Source organism: Phyllostomus hastatus, unplaced genomic scaffold (genome assembly GCF_019186645.2).
Source record: "Phyllostomus hastatus isolate PE091 unplaced genomic scaffold, TTU_PhHast_1.1 phas_contig_495, whole genome shotgun sequence".
NCBI lineage: Eukaryota > Metazoa > Chordata > Mammalia > Chiroptera > Phyllostomidae > Phyllostomus > Phyllostomus hastatus.
In genome coordinates this window covers 963746-990107 of record NW_025333895.1, presented here as the reverse complement: position 1 = coordinate 990107, position 26362 = coordinate 963746, and the positions used below count along the sequence as shown (strand labels likewise).

Here is a 26362-nt window from a genome sequence, read left to right as displayed (position 1 = left end):
ATTACAAGCTACATGAATTCCACCTTAAATGTAGTCAGATAAATGAAAAGTAAAAGGATGGAAAAGACACCATCTCAACACCAATTAAAAGATAGTGGATAGAGGGTAAGAGGCAAATCTTCCTCATAGATGAATTCCGAATAATAGTGGTGGACATTCTCTTTTAACAGTGATGTCCAACCCTTAGGCATCTCTGGGCCACACTGGAAAAAGAAGAGCTATCTTGGGCCAGACAGTAAATACATTGTGACAAGTAATCACAAGATAAATTTTATAATGTTTTAAGTAAATTTATGATTTTGTGTTGGGCTGCATTCATAGCCATCCTGAGCTGCATGCGGCCCACAGGCTGCAGGTTGGACACCCCTGTGAGAAGAAGCTTAATACCACCCCCCAACATACACACACTTGAGTGTGGGCTAGACTTAGTGACTCCCTTCCAAAAGATGAAGTATGTAAAAGAGTAACTTTAGTGGAGAAATGGCAGGCACTACCTCAATCAAGTGATCAGGTTTAACATCACCAATGTTGTCATGTGAATATTACATAACCCTGATAGGAGATAATGAGAAGGATCTATCACCCCTCTGGTATTCTTTCCAAAAGGCCAGGCAAGTCGCGGCAGACATTTCACTGGAACCCAGATATAGGGGCTGTCTATAAAATACCTCGCTGGTACATCTCAAAACTGCCAAGGTCATAAAAAACATCGGAAAGACTGTGAACTGTCACAGACCAGAAGAAGACTAAGAAGACATGACAATTAAATGCTATGTAGAATTCTGGATGGGATCCTGAAATAGAAAAAGGACATTAATGGAAAAACTAATGAAATCACAATAAATTTTAGAGCTCAGTTAATAATAATGTACCAGTGTTTGTTTCTTAGTTTTGACAAATGCACTATATAAGATATACCTCCTAGTAGGGGTAATTAAAACTGAGTGAGGGGTATATGGATACTCTGTTATCTTTGCACCTTTTCTATAAACCTAAAGATAGTCCAAAATAAAAAATATATTTTTATGGGAGAGCTCACTTGGGTGGTAAACACACAATACAATATACAGATGATGTACTATAGAATTCTACACCTGAAACCTATATAATTTTATTAACCAATGTCACCCCAATAAATTCAATTTAAAAATAAAAATTTCAAGAAGAAAACATGTATACTTTATACACCTGAAACTAATTAAAAAAAATAATAAATGTAAACTGTAATTGAAAAATAAATTTTTAAAATGCATTTTTAAAAAGGAAGAAAAAAGGAAATAAAGAAGTATTGTAAACAACTTTATGCCTATAATTTTTATAAATTAGATGAACAAATTCTTTAAAATACACAAATTACAAAAAGTGACTCAAGAAGAAATGGAAAATAGAAAAGTAGCACTATTTCTATTTTTAAAATTTGAATTTGTAATTAAAATTTTCACACAAAGAAAACTCCAGGCCCAGACAGCTTCACCAATTAATTCTATCATTTATTTAAGGAAGAACTACTGCAGCGTACACTAACTTTTTGAGAAAATTGAGGGAAAAGGTACGCCACCCACTTTGTTTTATAAGGCCAGAATTAACCTGACATGAAAACCAAAGAATTTATAAGAAAAGAAAACTACAGACCAATATACCTTATAAATACAGATATAAAAACCTTTAACAAAATATTAGTAAATTGAATTTAGCAATATATAAAAAGGATAATATACCAAGATCAATTTAGGTTGATATCATGATTAATATAGGTTAATCAAAATATTTGAAAATCAATCAGTGTGATTTGCCATATCAATAGACTAAGGTAAACTATATCAAAACATACACAAAAAAAACAATTTTAGGAAAAATTCAACACCTGTTCATAATAAAAGCTCTTAGCAAACCAGGTATCCTCATTGTGATAAAGAACATCTAGGAAGAACTTAGAGCCAACATCACACTTAAATGGTGAAAGACTTAATGCTTTCCCCATGTGAACAAGAACAAAAAAGGATGTCTTGTTCTTCCCATTTCTATTCAGCATTTTACTGGAGGTTCTAACCAGCTCACTAAGACAAGAAAAAGAATTTAAAGTCCTAAAGATCAGAAAAAAGGAAGAAAAGTTGTCTTTATTTGGACAATATAATTGGTTATATGGAAAATCCTAAGCAGTCTCATAAATGAATTTAGCAAATGTGCAGAATAAAGGCAGTGTATAAAAACCAAATGTATTTTTATATACTAGTAATGAGCAACTGAAAATGAAATTTTTAAGTATCATTTAAAATAGCACACAAAACAGAATAATTGAGAATAAATTTACCAAAATATGTGCAAGATTTGTACACTGAAAACTATAAAACATTTCTTAGAAAAAAATGTAAAGACCTAAACAAATAGAGAGATATTTCATGTTTTGGATTAGAATATTCAGTATTTTTAAGATGTTAATTTTCCTAAATCTATAAATCCAACCCAAATTCCAGATGACTTTATAAGGGGGTAGGGGGAACTTGATGAGCTGATTTTTTTTTTGTTTTATAGTTTTTAAAAATTTTGTTGTTTTTCATATTTCTTTTTAAATTACAAAACAAAGTTTGATGAGCTGATTTTAAAATATCTATGAATATGTGAAAGATGTAGAATAGCAAAAACAATGTTGAAACAGAACAAGGGTGCAAGACTTATGTTACCTGCTTTCAAAACTTACTATAAAGTTCTGGTAAATGTTGATAGACAGTATTGATAGATATACAGTACAATAGAACAGAATAAACAGTTCAGAATTAAGTCCACACATAAATGGTTAGTTGATTTTCAACAAATAGCCAAAGTAATTCAATAGAGAAAGATAGCTTTTTCCCCCAGCAAATGCTACTGGAACAATTGGATATCCATATGGCACAAAATGAATCTTGACTTTTACCTCATTCAAATATTGGTTCAGTGGATTATAGATTTAAACATAGAAGCAAAAAGTAGAAAATGAACAGAAGAAAATTTAGGAGATAATCTTCATGGAGTAAGAAAGAGATGCTTAGATAAGACACAAAAAGCATACACCATAAAAGAAGAAGAAATCAAACCTCATAAAAGGTAAAATCTTATCCTATTCAAAAGACACCATTATAAAAATGAAGAGACAAGCCATAGAGAGAAAATATTTCAATATTTATATCTGCAAAAGGACTTTTCTCCAGAATATGTAAAGAACCCATAAACTCAGTAAGAAGACAGCCAACTCAAAGAGTATGCAAAAGACTTGAAGAGAAGCTCAACAATAAAAGATAGTCAACTGGCCAATAAGTACATGGAAAGATGCTTCATGAGGGCACAAATTAATTACACTGAGGGTTCCACTATGTACCCACTAGTATGGCTAAAATAGTAAGATTATGCACTTCTTATAAATGTATATGTTAGAAATATGTTTACTATAAGACCAAGCAGTCTCACTCCTACATGTTCACTCAAGAAAAGGAAAACATATACAGAAAAACATGTATGTGAATGTTTTTGGCAGCTTTTTTCATAATCACCCAAAACCGGGAACAATCCTAATGTCCTTCACCTGCTAAATGCATAAACCAACAGTAGTATGCCCATAAAATGGAATACTGCTTGTCAATTTAAAGAAACTAACCATTGATTTGTCCCACAAAATGAATGAATGTCACATCGTGCTAAGTGAAAGAATCCATTTATATGATATTCTGGAATAGGGGGATACTAGAGAGACAGAAACCAGATGAGTGTTCAGTGCTTACGGTGATGCTTTCAAAATTCATAGAACTCATCACTAAAAGTAGTAAATTTTATTGTATGCAAATCATACATATAGTATATCAGTAACCTGACTTTCAAAGTTTTTGAAAGTGGGCAAGGATGTGGCACAAGTGACCTGGAACTCTCTTCACTGGTTGTGGGAGCATAAAATGGTAAAATCACTTTGGAATACAGTTTGGCAGTTTCCTATGAAGTTAAATGTACACCTACCGTATAACCCAGTAATCCCACTCCTAGGTATTTACACGAGAGAAATGGAAAAAATACCTCCCAGATGTTTGTACATCAGTTTGTAGCAGCTTAATATGTTATGCTGAGCAAAAGAAGCCAGACATGAGAATATGCTATTTAATTTTATTTACATAAAATGCTAGAAGAGAGCGAGCCAGCATGAAAGTGGATGAAAGCAGGTGAGTGGGTGCCTTGGGGTGGGATGCAGAGGGCAGAAACTGTAAAGGGCAGCAAGGAACATTTTGGAGTAAAGGAAATGCTCTGTTTTTTTTTTTTTTTTATTGTAGTGGTTGTTACACAAATGTATACAGTAGTCAACTCACCGAACTTTACTTTTTAAATGTGTGCGTCCTCTTGTATATAAGGTATGACTGAATAAAGTTAAGTTAAAAAAAAGAAGCCTTAGAAATGAATTTTGAAAGGAAGTACCAATATTGAATAGCTTTCAGAACTCTGCTGATTTTCGTATGACATAAAAACACGGGGAAAGGAGTAACTTTGCAGGAAGGATGGCTCTGGCTTTCTAACTAGGCACCAAGACAGTTTAGTCTTAAATTTCATAATCTTATCTTAGCTTTTTCTACCTTCACAAAAAAACTGAGGGTTGCGAGGTTACCTCTGTTGTACTTCAATGAGATCCATGAGACTTGCTAATGTATTGTCTTCACTGACAATGTTGTGTTGTTCCATGCTGTGGATTTTGGAGGAGGAATGTTGCAAGAATAGGTTGTCTTTTATTGATCTAAAGGCCTGTTTGCAGACTTCATGTGTATCTCAAGCCCACGCGGATGCTGAGAACAAAAATATAATGTCCCCTCTGTCCACAGCCATTTAACCAAGCAGTCTTCTTCTATCCACCACCCCCTCCCCCGCTACTGCCTAATATTTGAAGAACATCTCTTGTTCCTTTGTGTTAAGTATAAGCCAATGGACAGTTAGTAGCTCTTTTTAAAAGCTTTGGAAAAGGGAGTTTCAAATCTCCCAGGCTTCCACTGGTGTGGACATACCATACTTTATGACTGAGGAACAAGATTTCCCAGGGCTCAGTGGGGCCCTTTCTAATAGTCTTTGGCCTGAAATTTGCAGGGTTTTGCGTATGCACCTATACATGGATGCCTTTTCCATCTGCGTACTCTTTCTTCTGTCATTTACCTCATACTTTCTATAACCTGATTGCTGTTCTTTTTAAACACATTTCCTATATGTGATGATATATGTAATAGGACATAAAATATATTCCATTTTGACCCAATAATTCTACTCATAAGCTTTTTTCTGGCAAATACTTTTACATGAAGAAAGTCACCTAACCAAATAGCATTCTTTTCTATTCACCAAAGTTGGAGGTAACCTTAGTACCCAAAATTAGAGGGAGTGATCAAGATAATCTCTTCCACTGCTGTTCAGCGGAGAGTACTCTGTAGCCATTCAAAATGATGGTTATGGAGAATGTGAGCAACACAGGAAATGCTAAGGATACAGTTTAGTGGAAAAAGGAGAATATTAAGTGATATATCTATTATGGCCATAATGAAGAAAAAGAACCAGATACATAGAAGTAAAAGATTTTTAAAAGAACGTCCAAATTAGCAACAGTGGTGTATCAGGATGATAAAGTTATAAGTTAACATTTTTTCTTTTATTTCCCAAATTTTCTGATATGATTTATTACTAGTTTTATGATGGAAAAAAATCATCTTTCCTCCCCTCCTCTGAAATGCTTGAATGCCTTTTCTTTTTGGCTTTACAGTTTGTATGTTTTCAGGACCGTAGTTTCTCTTCCTCCATATTCTTTGGTTAAAAAGAGCATAAATAACAATGATACATTTTAAACTCAACTTAAATTTCTTGTTCTTCCTTGGTGGAATTTTTAAGGGATATCTGAGAGGTTTCGAAACACATGAAGAGAAAAGCCACATTGAGCGCTGTTCATTTGATGTGAGGACAGGAAGAAAGCCGCCGTTCACAGAGCACCCACGGTGCACCGTGCCCAGGGAGTCAGCAGTCCTCCTGTGTGGCATCCAGACTTTTTCACAAGCTGGCTGCTGACCACAGGCAGCCTCGGCTTCATCTCTCTACTATGCATACCCTGTTTCCCAGCCATGTGGAGGAGGAGCCACTGCTAAAGGCCTTATGCTCTTTCCCATCTCCATGCTTCTTTCCATGCTGTTCCCTCCAGGTATCATACCCTTCCTTCTTCTCTGCCTGGGAAAACCTATTTGTTCTATAGGGCACTCCTCAAATGTCACTTCTTTGATGCTACTGTAGTTTGACACACCCTCCTCTAGGTTTCCAGAACGATTTCCCTATGCCACTTTTATACCATTTACTGTAACATGATGCTTATGTACCTCTTTCCCCTCCTAAACATTTTGTGAACACAGCCCTGGCACAACGCAGGGCTCATAGGTGCATTCAGTGAATGTCTGTGAAATAATGAATGCATGAATGAAATGAGCTGAGGGTGCTGTTTAGTTCGAATACTAGCACTTGGAAAACTCATGTATTTATCCAGTCATTTATTTATTCAGCATTTAACTCTACTTTATACAAGTTTCTGGAAAAGTAAGATCTCTGAAGATCAGAGTTCCCTTTTTGGTGAGACAGAGGAGAAATTCAGTGTACATTACAGGCACGATTTACTGGTAGATTGAGTGTCAATCATTTTGACTTTTTGGCCATGATTACCAAATACCACTGGGATTTTACTATACAACTTAGAAATGGCTTCCTTCAAATTGGAAGTAGTCACCCATTAGTGAAACCATAAAATCAATTTAGTGGGTCACAACAAGCATTTTTAAAATGGAGTTAAATAGAACATAGCAGAGTGTATCACATATAATATGGATAAGATTCAATTTATAAAACTGCATAATATATATACTGGTTTACAAAATATAATACATTCATTACTCTGCATCATAATAAAAAAGTGGAGAACCATTAATATGTTGTGAACATGTCAGTCATTAAAATTCATACCCCTTAATGTATGTATGAGCTACCATTCCACTGTATGAATATATACTATAATATATTCAATTGATCCTGTCCTTATAATTTCAAATTTTGTATTGGACATATTTGTATTTAAATCTCTACATCATTTAATGGAATTTCATGAATTCCCACATGTAGAATTTCTGAATCATGGGTGCATAAAAATTTAAGGCTTCTGATATATACTTTTAAATTCCACTACTTTCCTCAAAAGATCATACCAGTTTTCACTTTTATCAATAATATGAAAGTTAGCACTTGTTTTTGAATTTTTTTAAAAAAAATTTATATAATATTAATTTTTTTCATTGAAATGCATGTGTAGCTATGTTGATCTCCTGTGTTAGGGCCAGCAAGTCATTTGACCCTGTCCTCTCCTGTGCTGTGAAACTGGAGACTTGGCAGTGGCTTCCTAATTGCATGCCGTGTCTTCAGTCTCATCTAATGCCAATCAGTTTTCCAGTCTTTGTACAGTCAAGTCTTCCTTGACCCTCCCTCAGTAGTTAATTGCTCTGTCCTTTGTGTTCTCAAAGCACATGGCACATCCTTCTGTGGTAGCACTGGTCATGTTACAGTGGAATTGTCTGTTTGTGTCCTCTCTTCACACCCCTCTGGGCTGGGAACTGAAAGCTGTTCCTTCTTTATGTTTGTATCTGCCTCAGAGTTTGGAATATAGCATGTACTCAACAAATGTTTACTGAGTGAATGACAGTGTCCTGTTTAATTGTAACCGTAGGACTAGTCAAATTACAGTAAAATTGGGCTATACCATGTAGCTGACTTTCTTTGGGAGTCCAAAGGCAACACTGGTTCAAAAGGGCACATATGCAAATAAGCCCAGAGTCTGCTTGCTGCCTCTCTTCAGCAGTACCCCTAGACTCTGGAGAGGCTGCTACAGGCCTCTTAGGAGCTGGTGTGCTAGTCTTGTGAGTCAACAGTGCATTTGATCTCAGAAGCAAAGGACTCAGTCTTCCAGGGCAGACTTCATGGGCTGTCTGGCTTAGCATTCTGCCCTTCTGAAAAGAGTCTAACTAGTAGTAAACATTGGGGGCAGGGGAAACAGCCATTCTTGAAACCCCAGTAGAAAGAAAAAATGCTGACTGGGGAGATGGGCAGGCCCTGATTATATTGAGTATCTTATAGAATATAAATCTTCATGTGTACAGGCTTGTAGTCTCAGAACTCCCTCTGGCACGTGAAAGCATATATTGTATTTGCTGACAGAATGTGTATTTGTTCAATAGGGATTTCCTATGGGGAGATGTTATGTTCTGAGTATTTAATATACAACATGGTGACTGTAGTTAATAATACAAAAAAGATAACTATGTGAAGTGATGGACATGTTAATTAAATGAACTGTGGTGATTACTTCATACCATCTATATCAAGTCATCCTATTGTATACTTTAAATATACACAGTTTTGTCAATTATACTTCAGTAAAGCTGGGGGAAACCCCAACAAAAAAACTCAGGCATTTCCTGAGCACCTACTATGTGCCATGCTTTACATTGGGTAAAATGTACACAGAGTTGATTAAGACATGGACCTTGTTCTCAGTGAGCCTTTAATGGCTCCTCGTTTTCTTCTCTGGGTGAAATTCAAGCTCCAGAATATGGCCCTTTATGATCCAGTCTCTGCCTCCCTCTCCTGGCACATCCCTTGCTGCTCTCCTACCCACTTATCCTTCACGCCAGCAGCTTAGCCTCCGTCCACAAGAGCCCTTGACACTTCTGGTTCAGTATCCCAAACAGGCAGATCTTTAGCCAGTTCAGGAATGGAGATTACTTTCCAGCCAATTTTTTTGGATGTGGGCTCAGTGCAACATGGAGATGTGTAGGAAACAGCCACTGTTCCTAGAAAAGGAGAGGTGAACATATGGGGAGGCAGGAATGGAATGATTGGAGGCTGGAGGTATGAACAAAACTGGATGTGTTTGGACAGGAATTAATTGTTTGGTCCAGCTGGAACATAGGGCGGGTAGCTGGAAGGGACAGAAGATGAGACCAAGGAAGTGGACAGGAGAGTCCAAATCAGGAATGGCTTTCTGCCATAAATAAGTGTGGACTTCATATTTTGGGCAGTGAGGAGTCAACAAAGATTATTAAGCCAGGGAATAACATGGTAAGATCTGCACTACACCGAGTCTCAGTCTGAGGGTTTAATGTTGGATCCATCTCCTGTTGCCCCTCTGAGTCTGAGGATCTGATCAAAGCTTCCCCTCACCCCAAACTACTGATACTGGACTTGGAAGTCGGGGAACAGTTTACCGAAGAGAATTCTTACCACTCTCACCTGTCACCCGTATCCAGTCTCATCCCTCAGCCTTTTAAAGGATTGTCTGTAGGTCTCTGTTCTGCGTCGGACCACTCTCCATGACAGTGTCCACTGCATGCCTTACTAATTTCAGGCAGGAGGGGAAGGAGCATCATGGTCCAGTGGGCCTTGCCTTGAGTGTGTGTGTATGATTTGTCAACAATCGAGTAGTTTATGGGAGTTTATGGGACTTCATTAAAGACGTTGGAGCAGGAGCACTGTGGGACATCAGAAGAGACCTCAGCAATAAACCGCAGCTCCAAGCTTTGGAATGCAGTAAATGTTTAAGAGACTTCCTTCCTTTCATTACTGAATTTTACTTTACTTTTATACCAGTAAAGAGTTGTGTTTTAATGGTTGAAATTTCTTGATTCCGTTTTCCCAGGTCTGTTTAAAAGCTACATTTTATCTTTGAGGATGTTTGGCTCATGGTAGAGGAAGTGCTGCCAGCAAATTCAATTAACTGGCAGAGCTCACAGATATTGTACATGGATTTCTTTTTTTCTTCTTTTTCACAACTGCTACATAAACACAGCTGGGTTTAATATTTGTTGTAACAAAGATTTAACTTGAATCATTTTATTCTGGGTAATTAATGCTTGGAATCTCGGCTACTTTTTCGTGCGTTTGTAATCCTCTGCATTTCTTTACTCTGGCTATCTAGATAATGAAGTGTGCTCCTCTAGGTCTTTGCCCTGCCTTAAAACTGCTTAATATTTGGCCGTTCCCACTAGAGAGCAGATGCTTTTCTTTGAAGAATTGAATTTCTGTCAGCTCTTTTATGCATCATGTGTTTGGAACTGTAAGTGGATCAAGTTGTTCATCACAGCAGGGACACTGTGAAACACATCTATTACACACACTTCCCACCCCCTTCCTGTATTTTTTCTCCCCCGAGGAGGTGGCAATGCCCAGATCCCCTTGGGAGATATCTCCCTCCGGGATGTATCCATGTGATCCTCCATGGATCCGGCCTGCCTGCCTCCCTCCGCATGGAAATCCATATCCATTCAGCCCCGACTGGTGCTGAAACAAATCCTGCTTTTATCTGTGTAAACACGAGGCACTTCATTAACTCCCAAATACACACCCGAGTTTGGGTCACTAAATAAACCCACTAGGCTTAGCATAATGAGTGACATTTCAGTAATTGATGCCCTAGAAAATGTTAATTGTAAGCCCATTATTCTTTTTTATGCTAAAACAGTAGCTTGAGTGGTTTTGGCTTTGGAGTTGAGCTAGTGTAGAATAGGCACCATCTATTAGGCTCCTACTGTGTGCCAGCTACTGTGTTTGATGCGTGGAAAATCTCTGACATTTAATCGACAAACATTCCTGCAAAAAGTAGGGGGAGGTGTTTACCCCTTTTTTGTAGATGAAGAGGTTAAGTAACTGACCTAAAGGCATCCAGCTAATAGCAGCTCAGTCAGGATTTGAACTCAGGTCTGTCTGAACCAGAATAAATCAACATACAGTTTGTTGGGTATTATACCCTCATCCTCAGGGGTTGCAACACATGCGTTCACTGGTTAATCAGTCAATGCACTGATATATTACTTGTGTTTATTACATGCTGCCGTTGCTCCATTTGAGTTCCCCCATTCCATGGCAAGTGGAAGGCCAGCTGGCTCTTATGAACAACTTGTATCCATGTAAATCTGAACTGGTAGTGATTTGGAGTCCTTTTTCAGTTTTGCTTTTTCCATTGGATCTCATTGCAGATACAATCCAACTTCCCCAAGCAACCCATCATATCTTTGTGGTTTTCATTTTGCGTATTTCGATCCTTAGATTTAGCTTTGAACTGACAGCTAAAAAATCCAAATCTAAGTAGTTCATTTTGTCAACACAGCTTTGAAAGCAAGTCTTGATGTTCCTGCTGTGATAGTCTCATCTTTTGGGCCTCAGATAGTGGTGCTCAGGGAAAAAGTGCATTTTGTGCATTTTCAATAGATAACATTCAATTTGAAAGAGTCATTATGGAACATTCACATGTCTGACTAAAATACCACTGATCTGTGGAATTAATTACAGTTAAATGGAAAGGTGGCTTTTGCTCACAAAGAAAGTCATTAGGCTCTCGATAAACATTTTTAGTTATGATTAACTTGTGTGTTCTTCCAAATATTTTTCATTAGAACCAGGCATGGTATCCTGGTTCCTGAGAAGTAGAGCAACCCCTTCATTTTTGATTTGCAGTCCATTTTGTTGTTGAAAGATTTAGGCGTTTATTTTTTAATTGGTAGAGGATATGTCATAAAAAAATACATGCATAACTTTCCTTTTGCAAGTGCATGTCTGTTTTTTCCAAAGGTAACTTACATTTTTATTTTGTGCATTGTGTTTGCAAGAGAATGGTTCTTGGTTTATTCATGTTGACAACTGAAAAGCCTTAGACCTAATTAAAAGAATTTCCACGAGCACCTTTACTGAACCATTTCATTACGCGGCACTGCACAGATTGCATTGTGAAACATGGTGATAGTTTAAATCTGACCTTTAAACTTAAACTGCCAGAAGTATGGGGGGGAAAGCCCTTCTTTGAAAATACTCCCTGGATACATACATATATAGGCGTACATGCATGCACATATTTGGTTAGAAATAGTCTTCTTATTGAATGACCACCTAATAATTTAAATACACATTTACTTTGAGCTCAGATCTTATAGCTCCCTTTAGCCTGGGCAGATTTTCCAACTGCATTAAGAAAGTGTGTGTGTGTGTGCGTGTGTGTGTGTGTGTGTGTGTGTGTTGAAGCTAAATTGTTTTATAGGAAAAACAAAGACAATTTTACTTCATCTGGGGGAAAAAAGGGTTTGGAGGAAGATGAGTTTTACAAATGAAAAAAAGGAAACGCCTTCGCTGCTGTGTGCTTCAGTTTAAAACGCAGAGGTGTGGGTTACACACATTGGCGGGAGGCGGGGGCCTGGAATGCCCTGGTGTGTGCAAGACTCCTCAGGAGTTGTATTTGGCAGATAGTAGAAACGGGCCCTTTTGGTTTTGTTTTAAAATTGTACTGATTTACTCCAAGAATAGCATCCTAAGGATTTGATTGTTCACTGGATGCTCAACAAAGGCATTATAGCATATAGTGAAGTAGCCTTCATGTAATGAAAATTCATTCTTTTGTCTGGCCAAAAGAAAGCTGCTTAGAATTGTAACACTTGCCTCTAACTTTTTGACTTAATGCTTAGCCCACAAAGTGTCAGGAGAGACAGAGGGAGCAGAGACCTACACCCCTAGGGTCATAGCCAGCTCCAGTTGGGAGCACTGTTACTAGCGCAGTCCCTGCCCATCCTCCAGTCCCCCAAGGAGAAGCAGTATCTTTGAAGGGGAAACTGGATGCAGAAGAAGCCACTAAAACCAACTGAGGTGAACACATAACCATGTTCTCAAGAAATAGAAGAGCAATGAATGAGAGAAAGCAATAATGGAAATACATTAAGTTGCGGGGGAGAGACCAGTATCATGGACAAACCTAATTTCCTGGACTAAGAAATCCTGGCGCAGTAAGAAATCATGGAATAGCACAGACTTTGGAGTAAGACAGACTTGGTCTTGACTTTGGCCTCTGCCCCTTGCTGCACTAGCTAGTGACATGGGGCTGAGGCTCACTTTCCACATCTGTGTAGTGGGGATGACTGTGCCTGCCTAGCCCATTTGTCTGAAATTGTAATACAATGCTGAGTATGAAAACACTTGCCATAGCATTTGGTACCTGGTGGGATGCTTCATAAATGCTAGCTTCTGTCCCTTTCTCCTGGTAAATTTCTGGTTTTCCCAGAAACTATTACTGGGAAACAGAATGGGATAGGATTGCCTTTACACATCAAGATTTTTTGCTTCAAATTTGAGGCAAGAACTAACTGCGGCACAGGTAGGTAAGATGCCACCGTGCCTGAGTGAAGGTAGCAGTGGGAGCCGATGTAGATGTGCCCTGACAACAGGAAAACAAGGCAGGAAGTAGCCCCTTCTCCATTCTCCAGACCCAGACATCCTCCAGGAGGTCGCATTAACAAAGCCCTGGTGCCTGCTTCATTCAGAAAAGGAAGAAAATCAATCTTCCTTAGTCTGTAAGGGCCATTTTTTTAAAGAGGGAAAGAAAGTGTGATTCTATTGCCTCATCCCAGCTGCTGCTGGGTGTCTGAATTATCCAAAAAAAAATTTTAACTCCAGTTCTGACATTGGGCAATTAATGCAGCTCCCAGGGGAGAGAAGTGGGGCCCCTGCACTCACTGGCTTGAGTTGGACATTGAGAATAACTGACTCTCCACTTGAGGTGTGCTGCTTGGTCCAATAGAAGAAACAAATATGCAAGGGAGGACCCAAAAGAACGGAATTTATTTATTAAAAAATTGAGTATCTCTTCTTACATGTTTAACCTCCAGAAACCTTCAAAGTACTCTATTTGCTGCAATACACCTACCAAGTTTTCCCACTGCTCAAAACAGTTTTTGAACTTGTTGATTGTGATACCTTCTAGTGCTTCTGCCATTTTTTATTTCTCCTCTTCCACATTGGCAAAACATTTCCCGTTCAGGATTTTTTCATCCAAGAAAACAAAATAAAGTCACTCGGGGTGAGATCAGGTGAAGAGGGAGGGTAGGCACCCGGATCATGCTGTGTTTTGGCCTAAAAATGGTGAACACTCAGAACAGTGTGGGCATGTGTGCTTGTAAATCACTCCTTAGCAAATGGACAAACACATTGAAAGTCTTCAAAAAAATTCATTGAAGCCAAACGCAGCCTCTTACAGCAATGCCAGCTGGTACACTGATAGAGATGGGTTCCTAGAACACTCACCTAGTCGGGGAAGCCTGTACTACAAGGGGCCCACCCTCCAGAAGATAGTTCCAGATTTTTGGAGTGCCCCTCATATATTAGGTTGTTAGAAAATGCATCGTTACACGTTGCTGTGTGTCCCTGAAAGAGAGGCACAGTGAGAGTATAACATGGGACACCTTGGTCTAGTCCGAGGGGGTCAGACTGAAGAAGTGATGATATTTGAGCTGAGATCTGAAGGATGTGTAGTACTTGATCTAGGACACTGCATTGTTCCACATGGAAGCCACTATCCACACGTGACTATTTAAATTGATTAAAATGAAATAAAATAAACATTTCAGTTCCTCAGTCACACTAACCACATTTCAAGTGCTCATTTGCAGCTGCCACATAGGACAATACATGTGACAGATCATTTGCAGACAGTCTTCTTGGACAGTGCTGAGTTCTAGGAGGCGAGGTGGTGAGAGCCTGCAAGCAGAGGAGCCAGCCTATCCAAAGGCCTTGGGGTGTGAGGGAGGCCAGTGCAACTGGAGCCCAGAGGGCATGGCTAAAGCCATGGAGAGGGGCACAGGAGCCTCCATCTGAAAGAGGCTGTGGCCAAATCATGCAGAGCCTTGTGGGCCAGGCTGGGACTTTGGTCTTTATCTTCAGAGCAATAGGGAAGCTGCTAAATGTTCTTAGGGTGCCAACACTGATGGAAAAAGATGGGTAGGAGAACCCTAGAGGTGGATAGGTGAACAATATACCATCCTCATTCACCCCTCTCCCCTTCACTGCAAGTTACAACCAAGTGATAAATAATTCTGCATTTGTTATGTGCCAATATGAATTGCAAGAGTTATTTTAATTCTAGTGGGGAACAAGCTATGTAAACTTCTGGTTATATAAAAGGCTAAATAATGGGATGGTGATATAAACAACATGAGAGCCCCTTTTGAAGTAGTAATAAGCTAACTTGGGGCTGGTCGCGGGAGCTTGACTGCAAGCCATCAGGAGCTGGGCCCTGGTCCTGTGCAGCTCTGCCCCCAGCGCGTCTTTAGTGTGGGGCCCGTAGACATCCACCAAAGGCACAGGCTAATGTGCCCTGAGAAAGACCTCTTTGTTGTGACAGAGAGCATCACAGACAGTCAGAGCCTTTTTTTAATAGAAAGGTTTTTGATAGAGAATGCGATAAAGAACATCCCAGGCTTAGGAATAGTTTTGCAGTCTCTGAAATGGAAGAGAAGACAACATCGGAGATGGAGCTTGAGCCAAGCCCATGGAAGGCCTTGGACACTGTGCCAAGGAGTGTGGACTTGATGTTAGCAGTGTGAAACTGCTGCAGATTTTAGAGGAAGGGAGTGATACGATTCAACCTGTTGTTTTGGGAAGATAGTTCAATGCAAGGGATGGATGATACTAGGAAGAAGGGCCACCAGTTGAAAGACTGTTGCAGTAGTGCAGGTAAAAGATGGAACCTGAACTAACAATAAAAAGTTAGGCAGTCTGCTACACCAATTTTCCATTTTACATCCATTATATTTCAGTCCTCATAGTGCATGTTTGTTGCAGATGCCTCATTTTACAACAGAGCAAATTGAAGCTTAGAAAGGCTAAGAAAGAACAAAAGCCAGGTTTCTATTCTTAGACTTAGGCTTATGTGATTCAAGCTCTGTGCTCTCCTGCATGTAGAATGCAGGGAAATAGAGGAATGGGTGAGGCAAGAGACCTGAGAGGTGGAGCCTACAGTGACCAGGTGACACAGGAGCCAGGTACAGAGTGGAGTGGGAGTGGGGAACACTGCATTTACGACCAGACACATTGCATATGCCGTGCTATGTAAGACTGGCCTGGCTGTCCACTTTAACTCACTCAGCACCCACAGCTTCATTTTCCTTGCAATTTTGGTTGCATCCTAATGATGGCCTCCTGCAGAAGGGGAAAGAAAGAGTGTCAATTTCTCCCGCAGCCCTTCCCAACTGAGACCACTTTCTTCTAATGATTGAATGTGATCCTAGACTTGCTTCCAAACAGAGAGGCTCAGCCACTGGAAATTCCTTGCAAGATGTCAAAACACTTGCTCATCTGTTCTTTCATTCAGCAGAAACTGCTGGATGACTACACTGGGTCAAGCACTAATGGACCTTCTGGGAACTCAGAGTCTGGCAGGAAAGATGGTAGATACTGCAGCTCACCAGAGAGTCACCTATGCAGTCCCACGGGGGCCAGGCAGGGTATTATTAACCCTGTCTTAGGGGTTAGGGAAGGCTTCACAGATGAGGGGACATCTGGCTTTCCTCTTTCCCTTAACCCAAGGCAGTGTTTAATTTGACTATTAAAGGAAAATACCTCATTTAAATTCTTTATTATAAAAGTAACATATGCTTTTTTATAAAGGATAATCAAAACAATCAAAAGTCCATAAAATAGAAAGCATCTCCACATGGTTAAGGCTTAATACCTGGCATTTTAGATTTATACTACATCTATGTGCATATATAATTTTTTAAATGCTTTATGCTGTACATATTGCTCTGCAGGTTGCGTGTTTTCCCCCCATTTGGCAATATTTTGTGGACATCCATGTCAGTTTACACAGTACTGCCACATTCTTTTTAGCTATGCAGTAGTTCATTGTGAGGATGTGATATAATATACTTAATCGGACCCATTGACAGATGCATGGATGATCTTTCAAAGGGAGAAGAGATATTCACAAGCAGAAGAGAAGGGGACAAGGGACAGTTCCATCTGAGTTGTTGGCACATGTATGGGCTGAAGAGTTGTGTGTGCCTCTAAGTGGAAATTCAGTACCAGTCTAGTAAAACTTTAAGTGGGGCTGCGGAAAGCGAGGCCAACTGAGGAAAGCCTTGCAGACTGCTCTGAGGAATTAGGTCGCTTTTCCAAAGGTGCTGGTGGCCCAGGCTGAGGGCACTGAAGGATTTTGAGGAAGGGATTGAAATGATCAGGTTCACATTTTCCCAAGATGACTAGGACAGCTCCGGGATGGCATTGAGGGGAAACTGGAGGCAGAGAGCCCATCTAGGAAACCACCCCCCAGCCTGGTCCTGCGAGGGTGGATGGAGGTAAACAGCAGAGGTCCAAGGTCACATGCTCTGAGGGGACAGGGTGGGTTCAGGACATACTTCGGGTGGTGTTGATAAAACGTGAAAATGGTTGTGGGAAGGGAAAGAGAGGTATGGCATCCAGCATCCGAATCTGGCCTCGGAGAGTGGTTGGGTGATGCCGCAGTAACCCAATGGGAGAGGCTAATGAATTCAATTCTGTACTCCCGTTCCCATTGTTTTCCTCCTGCCTCTGACCAGACCTGATTGAAGGAGGAAGCCATCCTCATCAGCATTTCCGTCACTCCCAACTTAAGCCTGATGAACCCTGGTGTTAATTATCTGATCAGGACCCTCAGGAGTACTCAGAGCAAGATCAGCTTTAGATGTATGACTTTGGGTTATTTAAGCCTTAGATTTTCTTCCCTTGGTTTTATTTAAAGGACAAAACGCTACCACCAGTTATCAGATGCGCATCTACTTGAAGTTTCCAAGTTTGAAGTGCTGACAAAAGCTTCTCCGCCATGCAGAGTGAGGGGAGAGCTTCAGAAGTCTTGGCCTAAGTAGTCACGGGGGCACCAAAAGCTCAGGACCCCTTGGCTGGTTTCAGACCGGCTGGGCGGGTGGGAAGGCACGCTCATATTTGCTCAGTTACCATCAGCAACTACCCCTTTGTGTAAAATGGTAATGAGGCCATTAGGAGAGGCTCACCTGAAGTGCAGCTTGTGAATCCAAGGTAATTAAACACCTCCCGAATGAACAGGAAAGGCCAGGGAAGGTTAAGTGAGGAATAATCTGAGGCGCAGGTGGCCCAAGGCCTTTGAAGAGCCAGAAGAAGAGCGACAGTGGCTTGCACAATTTCAAAGGATGGAAATGTCACCCAAGTCCCCGGGAGGGGCAGGGTTTTTATTATTTGGATGATGGGGAGTGGGCCATATTTTTAACACCTTAATAAAGCATGTGTCTTTTTGCATCTCTATTTCAAGTTGAAAGTCCATAGCAGAGCCTGCCCAGGTGCCATGGCCTGTGCTGCCCCTCATGGGTGCCCACCGCTGTGGTGCAGGAGCTCCTGTGTCCCAGAGTAGGGGAGGTCACAATAAACCAGGCATTTACACTCCGGTGTTGAGATAGAATCCAAACTGCTTCCGGAGGAAAAGTGTATTTCTTAGCCTGCCTCCAACCAGAGACAGGACGGCCACCCTCTCCATGTGTATTCCTGTCACTTCTGACTTACCAGAGGAGGATGTCAGTCCTGTCTGCACTCGGCTGACTGTCAGCATGTGGCACACCCGCTCAGCAGCAACTCGGGATTTTCCCCCTGTACTCAGTAGACACTAATGGAGGGCCTACTGTGTGCTAAGTACTGGTCCATGTGTCCTTGGCTTACACATGAATATTTATAGCGGCATTATTTATAATAGCCAAAAAGTAAAGCAACCCAGATGCCCATCAACTGATGAGTAAACAAATAAATAAATAAACACTATATTTGTAGAGTGGAATGTTTCAGCTATGAAGTATTATTCAGCTAAAGAATGAAGTATTGATAAGTGCTACAACGTGGATGAACCCGGTTCATAATAAGCATTATGCTTAGTGAAAGAAGCCAATCACAAAAGATTACATACATCTTATGGGACTCCAGAGTAAGCAAATCCATAGAGACAGGAAGTGGATCAGTGGCTACCTAGGACTGGATTGAGGGAGGAGGGGAGGAAAAGGATTGGTGGGGAATAAGATGTGACTACCAATAAGATGAGTCTTTTTTGGGGGGGGGAGATGACGAACACATTCTGGAACTAGATAACAGTAATAGTTGTACAGCCTTGTCACTGAAAACCACTGGACTGTACACTTTCGATGAATGAATTTTATGGTATATAAGATATGTCTACTTTAATAAGCTATTAAAATCCCTTATCAGAAGCTTAGTAGTAAGAAGTAGTGTTCATGAAGCATTTCTAAAGGTATGTGCAGTCCATCCCAGGTCAGTGATTCTTAATGTTTTTTTTTTGGTTTGGTCCCCACACCTTTAGGATTCTGAGGAAAGCTATGGAACCTGTGCCCCCGAAAATGATCATCCATCATTCGTATTAAAAATTGGTAGATGAGTCATGGACCACCTGAATCTAATTTTCTATTTTATCCTTAAATTTTATCCTAAATTTTATCCTTCAATAATGTCAAGCCAGTAGATAGTCCTTTATCCAAGCCCCTAATTCCTGAATTATGTCACCTGTGGGCTTAAAAACAGCCATTGGCTTTACATTTTTAGAAGAAAAAGTTCCGTGGTGTACTCACAGGCTCCTCCGACCCCCGCGGTCACCTCATTTTAAGCCGTGCCCCCTCTCTGTCTCCACTGAAGCTGTAGCCCTTTCTATTCTCAGAACTCTGCTCACCACAGGTCTTCGAGAATGCTATTCCCCGTGCTCGGTGCCCTGTTCCTCCCTCTTGGCCGAGGCGGCTCCTTCCACTCATCCTCTGGGTCTCATTGCAAGCCTGTTGCCCCCCAGGAAGCCTTCCTTGAGCTCCTTGGTGAGCTCTGTCAGGGTTCGTCACAGTCCTGGTGTTTCCCTCACGAGAGTGAAGCTCAGTGAGGGCAGAGATTATATCTGGCGTGTTCACTGTTGCATCCTCAACACCTAACACAGAAAATCATATTTGTTGAGTAAATGGATGACTTGAGGCCACCACATGACACAGTGCCAGCAGCACCTTTCACATGGAACAGCGTATCCATGGTGTGCCCAGACGTCACGTGGTGTGGCGTCCTGAGATGAGTGAAGGCCCTATTAGAAACAAAGCCAAGTGGAGGGCAAGAGCCATCATATTGTAGTCATTCCTACGCTGCAGACTCGCAGGAGGAATCTCATGTAGTTCTCACTTTGAGGAAAATCTGTGTTCAGTTGGGTAACTGGTTTGCTTGTAATACGTGGACACAAGGATTGCCCAACTTCTTATGTGTGCCTTTTTGCCTTGACCACTAGGAGATTGTTAAGTCAAAATTTCATTTCTAGCCACTCTGTAGGACGTCTGGCTTATCTTTATATACTAAATCTATTCCTGGCTACTTTTCCGATTGCCACGGCTTTCTTAATCTATTTTCTTTGAACCTGTGAGTGCTTCTCTATAAGCCGCTACTGTGTCTTTAGAGTAAAATGTATGAGCTCTGTAATAACACTTATTAACTTATTGTATTATAATATATTAAGTGTTGTAAATAAGTCATTTATTTCTAATATTTGTAAGTAATTTGAAGAGGAAATGGAATTGGAGCTAAAATCTGTGTGTAGTTTTGGGAACGATGACAAGGCTTCCATTCACGTTCCAACTTGGCCGCCTCTGAGGTTTGTTTCTAGGCACGTGATCTACCCTCTCTGAGACTGTTTCACCCTTGTAAGATGGGAACACCAATTTCTCCCTTGCAGGATGGTTGAAAGATAAATTAGAAATTTTATGTGAAGCTTACTTGGCACATTGTAACTGCTTAGAAAGTGGTTTTGTTTGTGTTTTTATTAGATGTGCTCTAATAGAAGCAACATTCATTTAAATGTCAAAAATCTGCCCTAATGCTGAATGCATTTTTGCTCTCCCAGCAGCCAAGGTATCAAATTAGTCCCCCGGCCAGGGATCTTCTAGAGCTCTTAGCCGGCCATCCTCCCTCCACCCTGCCCTCAACCTGTGTCTCCTTTCTCTTGGTCACCAGATCTCTTCGCTGAAGAGCCGGCTGAAGAAGGTCTCCACCACCACTGGCGATGGCGTGGCCAGAGCCTTCCTCAAGGCCCAGGCTGCTTTCTTTGGCAGCTACCGAAACGCTCTGAAGATTGAGCCAGTGAGTAACTTCCCGGCTTGTTACTAACCTGTCTTTGGTCAGGGCTAAGAAATGTACCTCAGGGACTGCAAGAAAACTTACCTACCTGTTGAAGTCACCTAGAAGAGATCGCGTGGTGTTTTTGGTGGCACCTGGGGGAGTGTCCTCCCCAGGCCAGCCGCCTGTGAAGCACTAACTGCTCCGGCAAATGTTAAAGCCGCTCCCCAGACAGTTGCATAGACTGCGTGTTAATACAGTGCGAGGCCCTTCACGCACACCTGCCCTCACTGAGGAGTCCCAGGAAGACTGAGGTAGCGATAATCATCTCCATTTTACAAAGGCAGGAACTGAGGCTCAGAGAAGAGCCCTGACTTGCTAAGCAGGGGAGGAGCCAGTTGGTCTCAAAGCTCATGATTTCCCACGTGGCCTCACTGCCCTTTTCCTGTATGGGACTTCGTGCCCACACTTGAGAAAGTAAAGCATCCTGGGGATTCACTGCTTAGAGTCTCCCAAAGCAACCTTGGTGTCAAAGACTATAAAGTATGCTGAGGACTGGAAAGTAATGTTATCCTCCTCCATGGCCCCTCAACATTTCCGAGCCCCCATTGCCTCATTCTTACCCTCTCCCTGTGCTATGAGGTCATCAGTCATCGTTAGGAGATGAAGGTATCAGGTCAATCCCAGAACCAATGCAAGTGCCAGCTCTCCCAGCTTCCGTAAGAAGTTCTCACCTGATACCCCTCTAGTCAGCCTACTCTTGGCCGAGGAGAATGGAGAAATTGGCCCAGGGACCTGGGTCCCCCTGTGTAGGAGAAAACACTGGAGGAAACCCTACTGGCAGCCTTTTCTCTCAGGAGCACAGGGCTCTCCCCGTGAGCCGGTGAGACCGATGGCAGCCACAGCCAGCCTAGTGGGGGGCGGGGTGTCTCACCGCTGTAGGGCGAGTGTTTTCTGTTGCTGTGACTGCGTCACATGTTGAGGGAGACACAGAGTAATAGCCGACGGCGTGGTTTTCCTGCAGCCAAGGCGCACTCTCTGTGAAGTGGCTGCTGAGGGAGTGGCCACTAGGGGAGCCGAATGCCACTCCCCTCCCTGTTCCTCGTCTTCCACCCAGCGCATAGACCTGACTTTCTAGGCCACCCCAACTTTCAGCAATGTCATGGTTGCGTGAGAGAAGGGATGTACTCTTTTTGCTTCCTAAGAAATACTCCCTTCAGTTTAGAGCAAGTTCCCCATGTGTTGCTTGTCACTAAGTGACATGGACCCGATTCTTTGTCCTGACTTGGACTTAGGTTGGTGTAGCTTTGAGAGCTGGTAAAAATCAAGGAAAATTCTGTTGTCTTCCCATCTCTAAAATGAGACAACCGGCTTAGTCCTTTCCTTGGGCTGCTGAGAACTGAAAGATGTGAAATATCTCCACTCTTACAGTGATCTCATGGTTGTCATGTACCTGCCTACAGTCCAGAGGCTGTTGAATCTTGCTACTTATTGCTGCATATGTGATTGGGGCACAAGTTGCTTCTCGAGAGTTTATGGTTGTATTTGCACTTGGCTTTGAAAAGCATTGAATTTGAAGATGGAACCCCTGAAGTTTAAAGCCTGTCTCTGTACTTCTAAGGTGTACGACCTTGAGCAAGAATAAAGAATAAGCCCTGGCCAGATGGCTCAGTTGGTTGGAGCATTGCCCTGTAGAGGAAAAGGATACAAGTTTGATTCCTGGTCAGAGCCCATACTGAGGTTGTGGGTTCGATCCCAATTTGGGGCACGTATGGGAGACACCAATTGATGTTTCTTACATTGATGTTTTCTCGCTCTACCTCTCTCTAAAAGCAATAAAAAAATATCCTTGGGTAAGGAATAAAAAAATTTTTTTAAAGAAAAGGAAGTAAGAATTCTTCTTATTCTGTATCTCCAGTTGGTTATAAGTATCAAATGCCTTATAAAACATAGGAAAACTGAAACTTGACCTGGGTCTGATGGGTAAAGTTTGGGGAAAAGAAAGACAGAATATCTTCGTGTCGTAGGTGTAGAGCGAACTCAGGGAGCAAAGGCTTGGAGGCAGGACCCCCCTTGGCTGCTTTGTCTGGAGTCAGGGGTTCCGGTGGGGAGATGGGACTGCAGGAGAGCTTGGAGCCAAGGTTGGCAGAGCCTTGGGTCCTAGGCAAGGAGCGTGCACTTCACCCTGTAGGGAGTGCAAGTTTTCTAGCACAGATGTTGTGTGACTGAAGTCGTGTTTGGACAGTAATACAGTGATGGATAGAAAGGGGAGCTGTAAGCAGAGCCAGGGGACTCTTGGCCGAGCTCAGAAAAGAGTCCTCTGGTGGTTACACCAGGAAAAGGTACAATGAGGAAGAAATGACTAGATGAGTATAGTAATAGATAAACTATGGAGACAAAGGTCAAGAAATGTCAAAATGTTTCTCAAGATTTGGACCTGGAAGAGGATGATGATAGCCGAAGTAGAAAAAGAGAAAGCTTAATGCAAAGGTGTCCCAGTAGCAGTATTATAATGGTCACAACATGAAACAGGCTAAGCATCCATAGTAGGCAACTGGTTAAGTCAATACTTGTGATAGAATACTATATAGCCATTAAAAGTAGCACTTTGAGGATAGGATGATGGGTTTGGTTGTAGACATGGTACATTTCACTGAGTGTAAGGTGCTGTTCAGTCATAAGGTGTACCATTATTCTATGTACCAGTAAGAGAAAAGCATGCTGCCAATTGTAATTGAGGGTGCCATCAATTGCAAAACACATCCAGATTTCAGAGATGTTACAACATGAAGAAATTTGCATCTTAGAATCACCTAAATATGGCAGATTTGTCATGCTTTCAGTCCCACTTCATCTGTACAAATGGCTTTTTTCTGAGGCCAAGAGGGAAGCCAGAGGGCCTAAAATTTTCTGAGCAAGCGTCATCACCACGTTGTGTAGATGGTTTTTACACCATAGATTTAATGCTAGCCAATTCTCCCCATCCAGAAAATGGTATATAACACTTCCCATACAAGACTGTTCGGGGGAGTAACTAAAATATTGACCACAAGCCCATGAGAGCCCAAGAGGGGGTGAAGCATGGGGGCACTGGCCGCATGGGGGTAGGGTGGGGAGTGGTGTCTTGGATGAGCCTCCAGGGTGGCAGGCAGCCCAGTGCCAAGGGGATAGGGCAGCCTCCCCAGGCCACTTGTCTTTTCGTTGTTTCCCTCATTATAGAAACATCTGCTCTTGCTAAGAAGAGGCCTTGAAATGAGAAAACACCCATAATTCTATCATTTGGAATTATGATAACATGTTAGCAAGTTATCATGTTAGCATGTTACCCAGGTTCTAGGGTTTGGGGGGTTTTTCATTTCATTTGGTTTTTGTTTTGGGGTTTTTACTTTTAGGCAGTTAAGAAATTACTGGCAAAGCAGTCCAGTCCCTGGTTATTTGGTTTTGCCTTTAGTATGTTACAAGGATTTATTTATATCACATAAAAGTTGTCCTCAAATATCATCCGTAATGGCCGCACATATCCCATCAGGTGACTGCAACGGTTCACAACCTTGGCTGTGGATCAGAGCTGCCTCTGGGGCTCTTCAAAGGGCAGCCCGGGCCCCACTCGCAGAGACTTTTACCAAGTTCCTGCGCCCTGAAATCAGCGCCGAGGCCCACCACATCATCCCAGCGCTGCTCCTTTCACTTGCCAGTCAGCTTTCATCATTTTAAACCACACTGTGGTGAACATCTTTAGATGGGACTTCATGCATGCCCCGAATTATTTCCTTAGACAGAACTCCTGACGTGGTTTGACTGGGTCAAAGAATTGAGTACATTGAAGGCCTTTGATATATACGGTGAGGGAGAAAGATGGTGGCAGAAGCAGGCGGTGGCCAGAGGGAGCGCCTCTGAGGCAGAGTGTTGGGCAGGGTCTGAGCAGCAGTCCAAGGTGGAGGGCTGTGTTGGGTGCCACACCTGGCGTGGTGTGCGGCTTCCCACCCTGGTCCTGTAGGTGCAGTTATCAGACTCAGGTCACTGCTGCGTCACAGAGGTTTGGTTTTATGAAACAATGACAGACTTGTTAGTGCTCCTTTCCATGCTGCTCATGGGGCAGTGTGGGGTCCAGCTCTGCTGAGCCCCTCAGGGCCCACCAGCTCTGTGAGCAGGGGCGAGCCCCAGCTGAAGAGGCAGAGATGGGTGGGCAACTCCCACTCCACCGCCCAGAGTTCACTTGATAGTTATAGCTCCTTGGCCTTTTTTTCTTTCTTTCCTACTGGAAAGAAAAATTGAAAATGCAGCTGATTGGAAGTCTTGAGCTTCATTTTCTTTCCCCTGCCTGGGAGAGAAGAAGACGGCCCCTCTGCTGAGGCCCAGCCGCATGCCAGGAGCTGACAGGAACTGACCTGCTGCCTCCATCAACACCTTCTGCTGGGGACCTGTACTTGTCCCAGGGTGTTGTCTCCTTTCAGGGTCCAGGGAATGATTTCAGAGGGCTCTCCTGAGGGCCACAAAGTGAGACAGGAAGGGTGTCCGGCAACAGCCACCTCTCCTACCTGCTCAGCAGCCTCCCCCAAGGTCAGAGCTCAGTTCACCTCAGTTGCTCCACCTGTGATCTCAGCAATCCCCCACCACTGCCCCTTAGTGTGCATTTTACAGGTGGGAGATAGAGGCTCAGATGGCAGGTGACTTCCTGGTCAGTGGGAGAGCCAGGAGGCAGACTCAGGTCAGCCTGACTCCAACACCCAGGTTCCTTCCACCATACCCTCTCGCCTGTCTTTGTTCTGGTTTCCACATGTTCCACTTTTATAACTCTCTTCTCTCTGCGCTCCCGCGCCAGGCATGGGTCACAGCATGGGTGTAGGCGTCAATGAGTATATTTGGGAACAGTGGATGGAAGGATGGGTGAGAAAGATAAAGGGACAGGGAAGTTCGTGAGGCTGGGGGCTGGCCCTCGGTCTCTGTTCAGTGTGCACACATTGCATCCTGTCTCTCTCTAGGCTTTAGGTTGCTGCCGCCTGGCAGAGGCTAGTGTCTGCAAATCACAGGGCACGTGACCCATTTTTTCAGTCACCTGGAGAATATAAGGTGCAAAGCCCAAGATATTTAACAATATCAGCCAAGCCAACTTGTTCATCTCCACTTAAATGACAGAACCACAAGCAGCCAGGCAGCTCCATTTGGGGGGGAAAAAAAAAACCTTTATCCATGTCAAGCGGCAGCCCAGGCTGCAGCTCATTTATTTAGGCCTTTCTTGCTCTCTGACACGCCTCCTAGCAGTTGCCAGGCAACTCTGGGAGTAGCAGAGTGTGTTAAGGATTAACTACTTAGGGCTGGGGTCCTTTTTGGCAAGAAGGGAATAAAATACAAGTGATTTTAATTGCTAGGCCAAGGATCTTTTCTCAGCTTG

At 42.2% G+C, this 26362-nt stretch overlaps 1 protein-coding gene across 4 annotated transcripts in view; it reads left to right on the top strand.

The window, feature by feature from the left end:
• The window catches only part of DENND1A (DENN domain containing 1A), a 486624-nt gene that overhangs the window by 317148 nt on the left and 143114 nt on the right, over positions 1–26362 (top strand). For all 4 annotated transcript variants that reach the window (XM_045846504.1, XM_045846502.1, XM_045846503.1 and 1 more), the window contains exon 13: positions 20869–20994. In XM_045846504.1, the coding sequence (XP_045702460.1) occupies positions 20869–20994 (126 nt within the window). The remainder of the gene's footprint in view (positions 1–20868; positions 20995–26362) is intronic.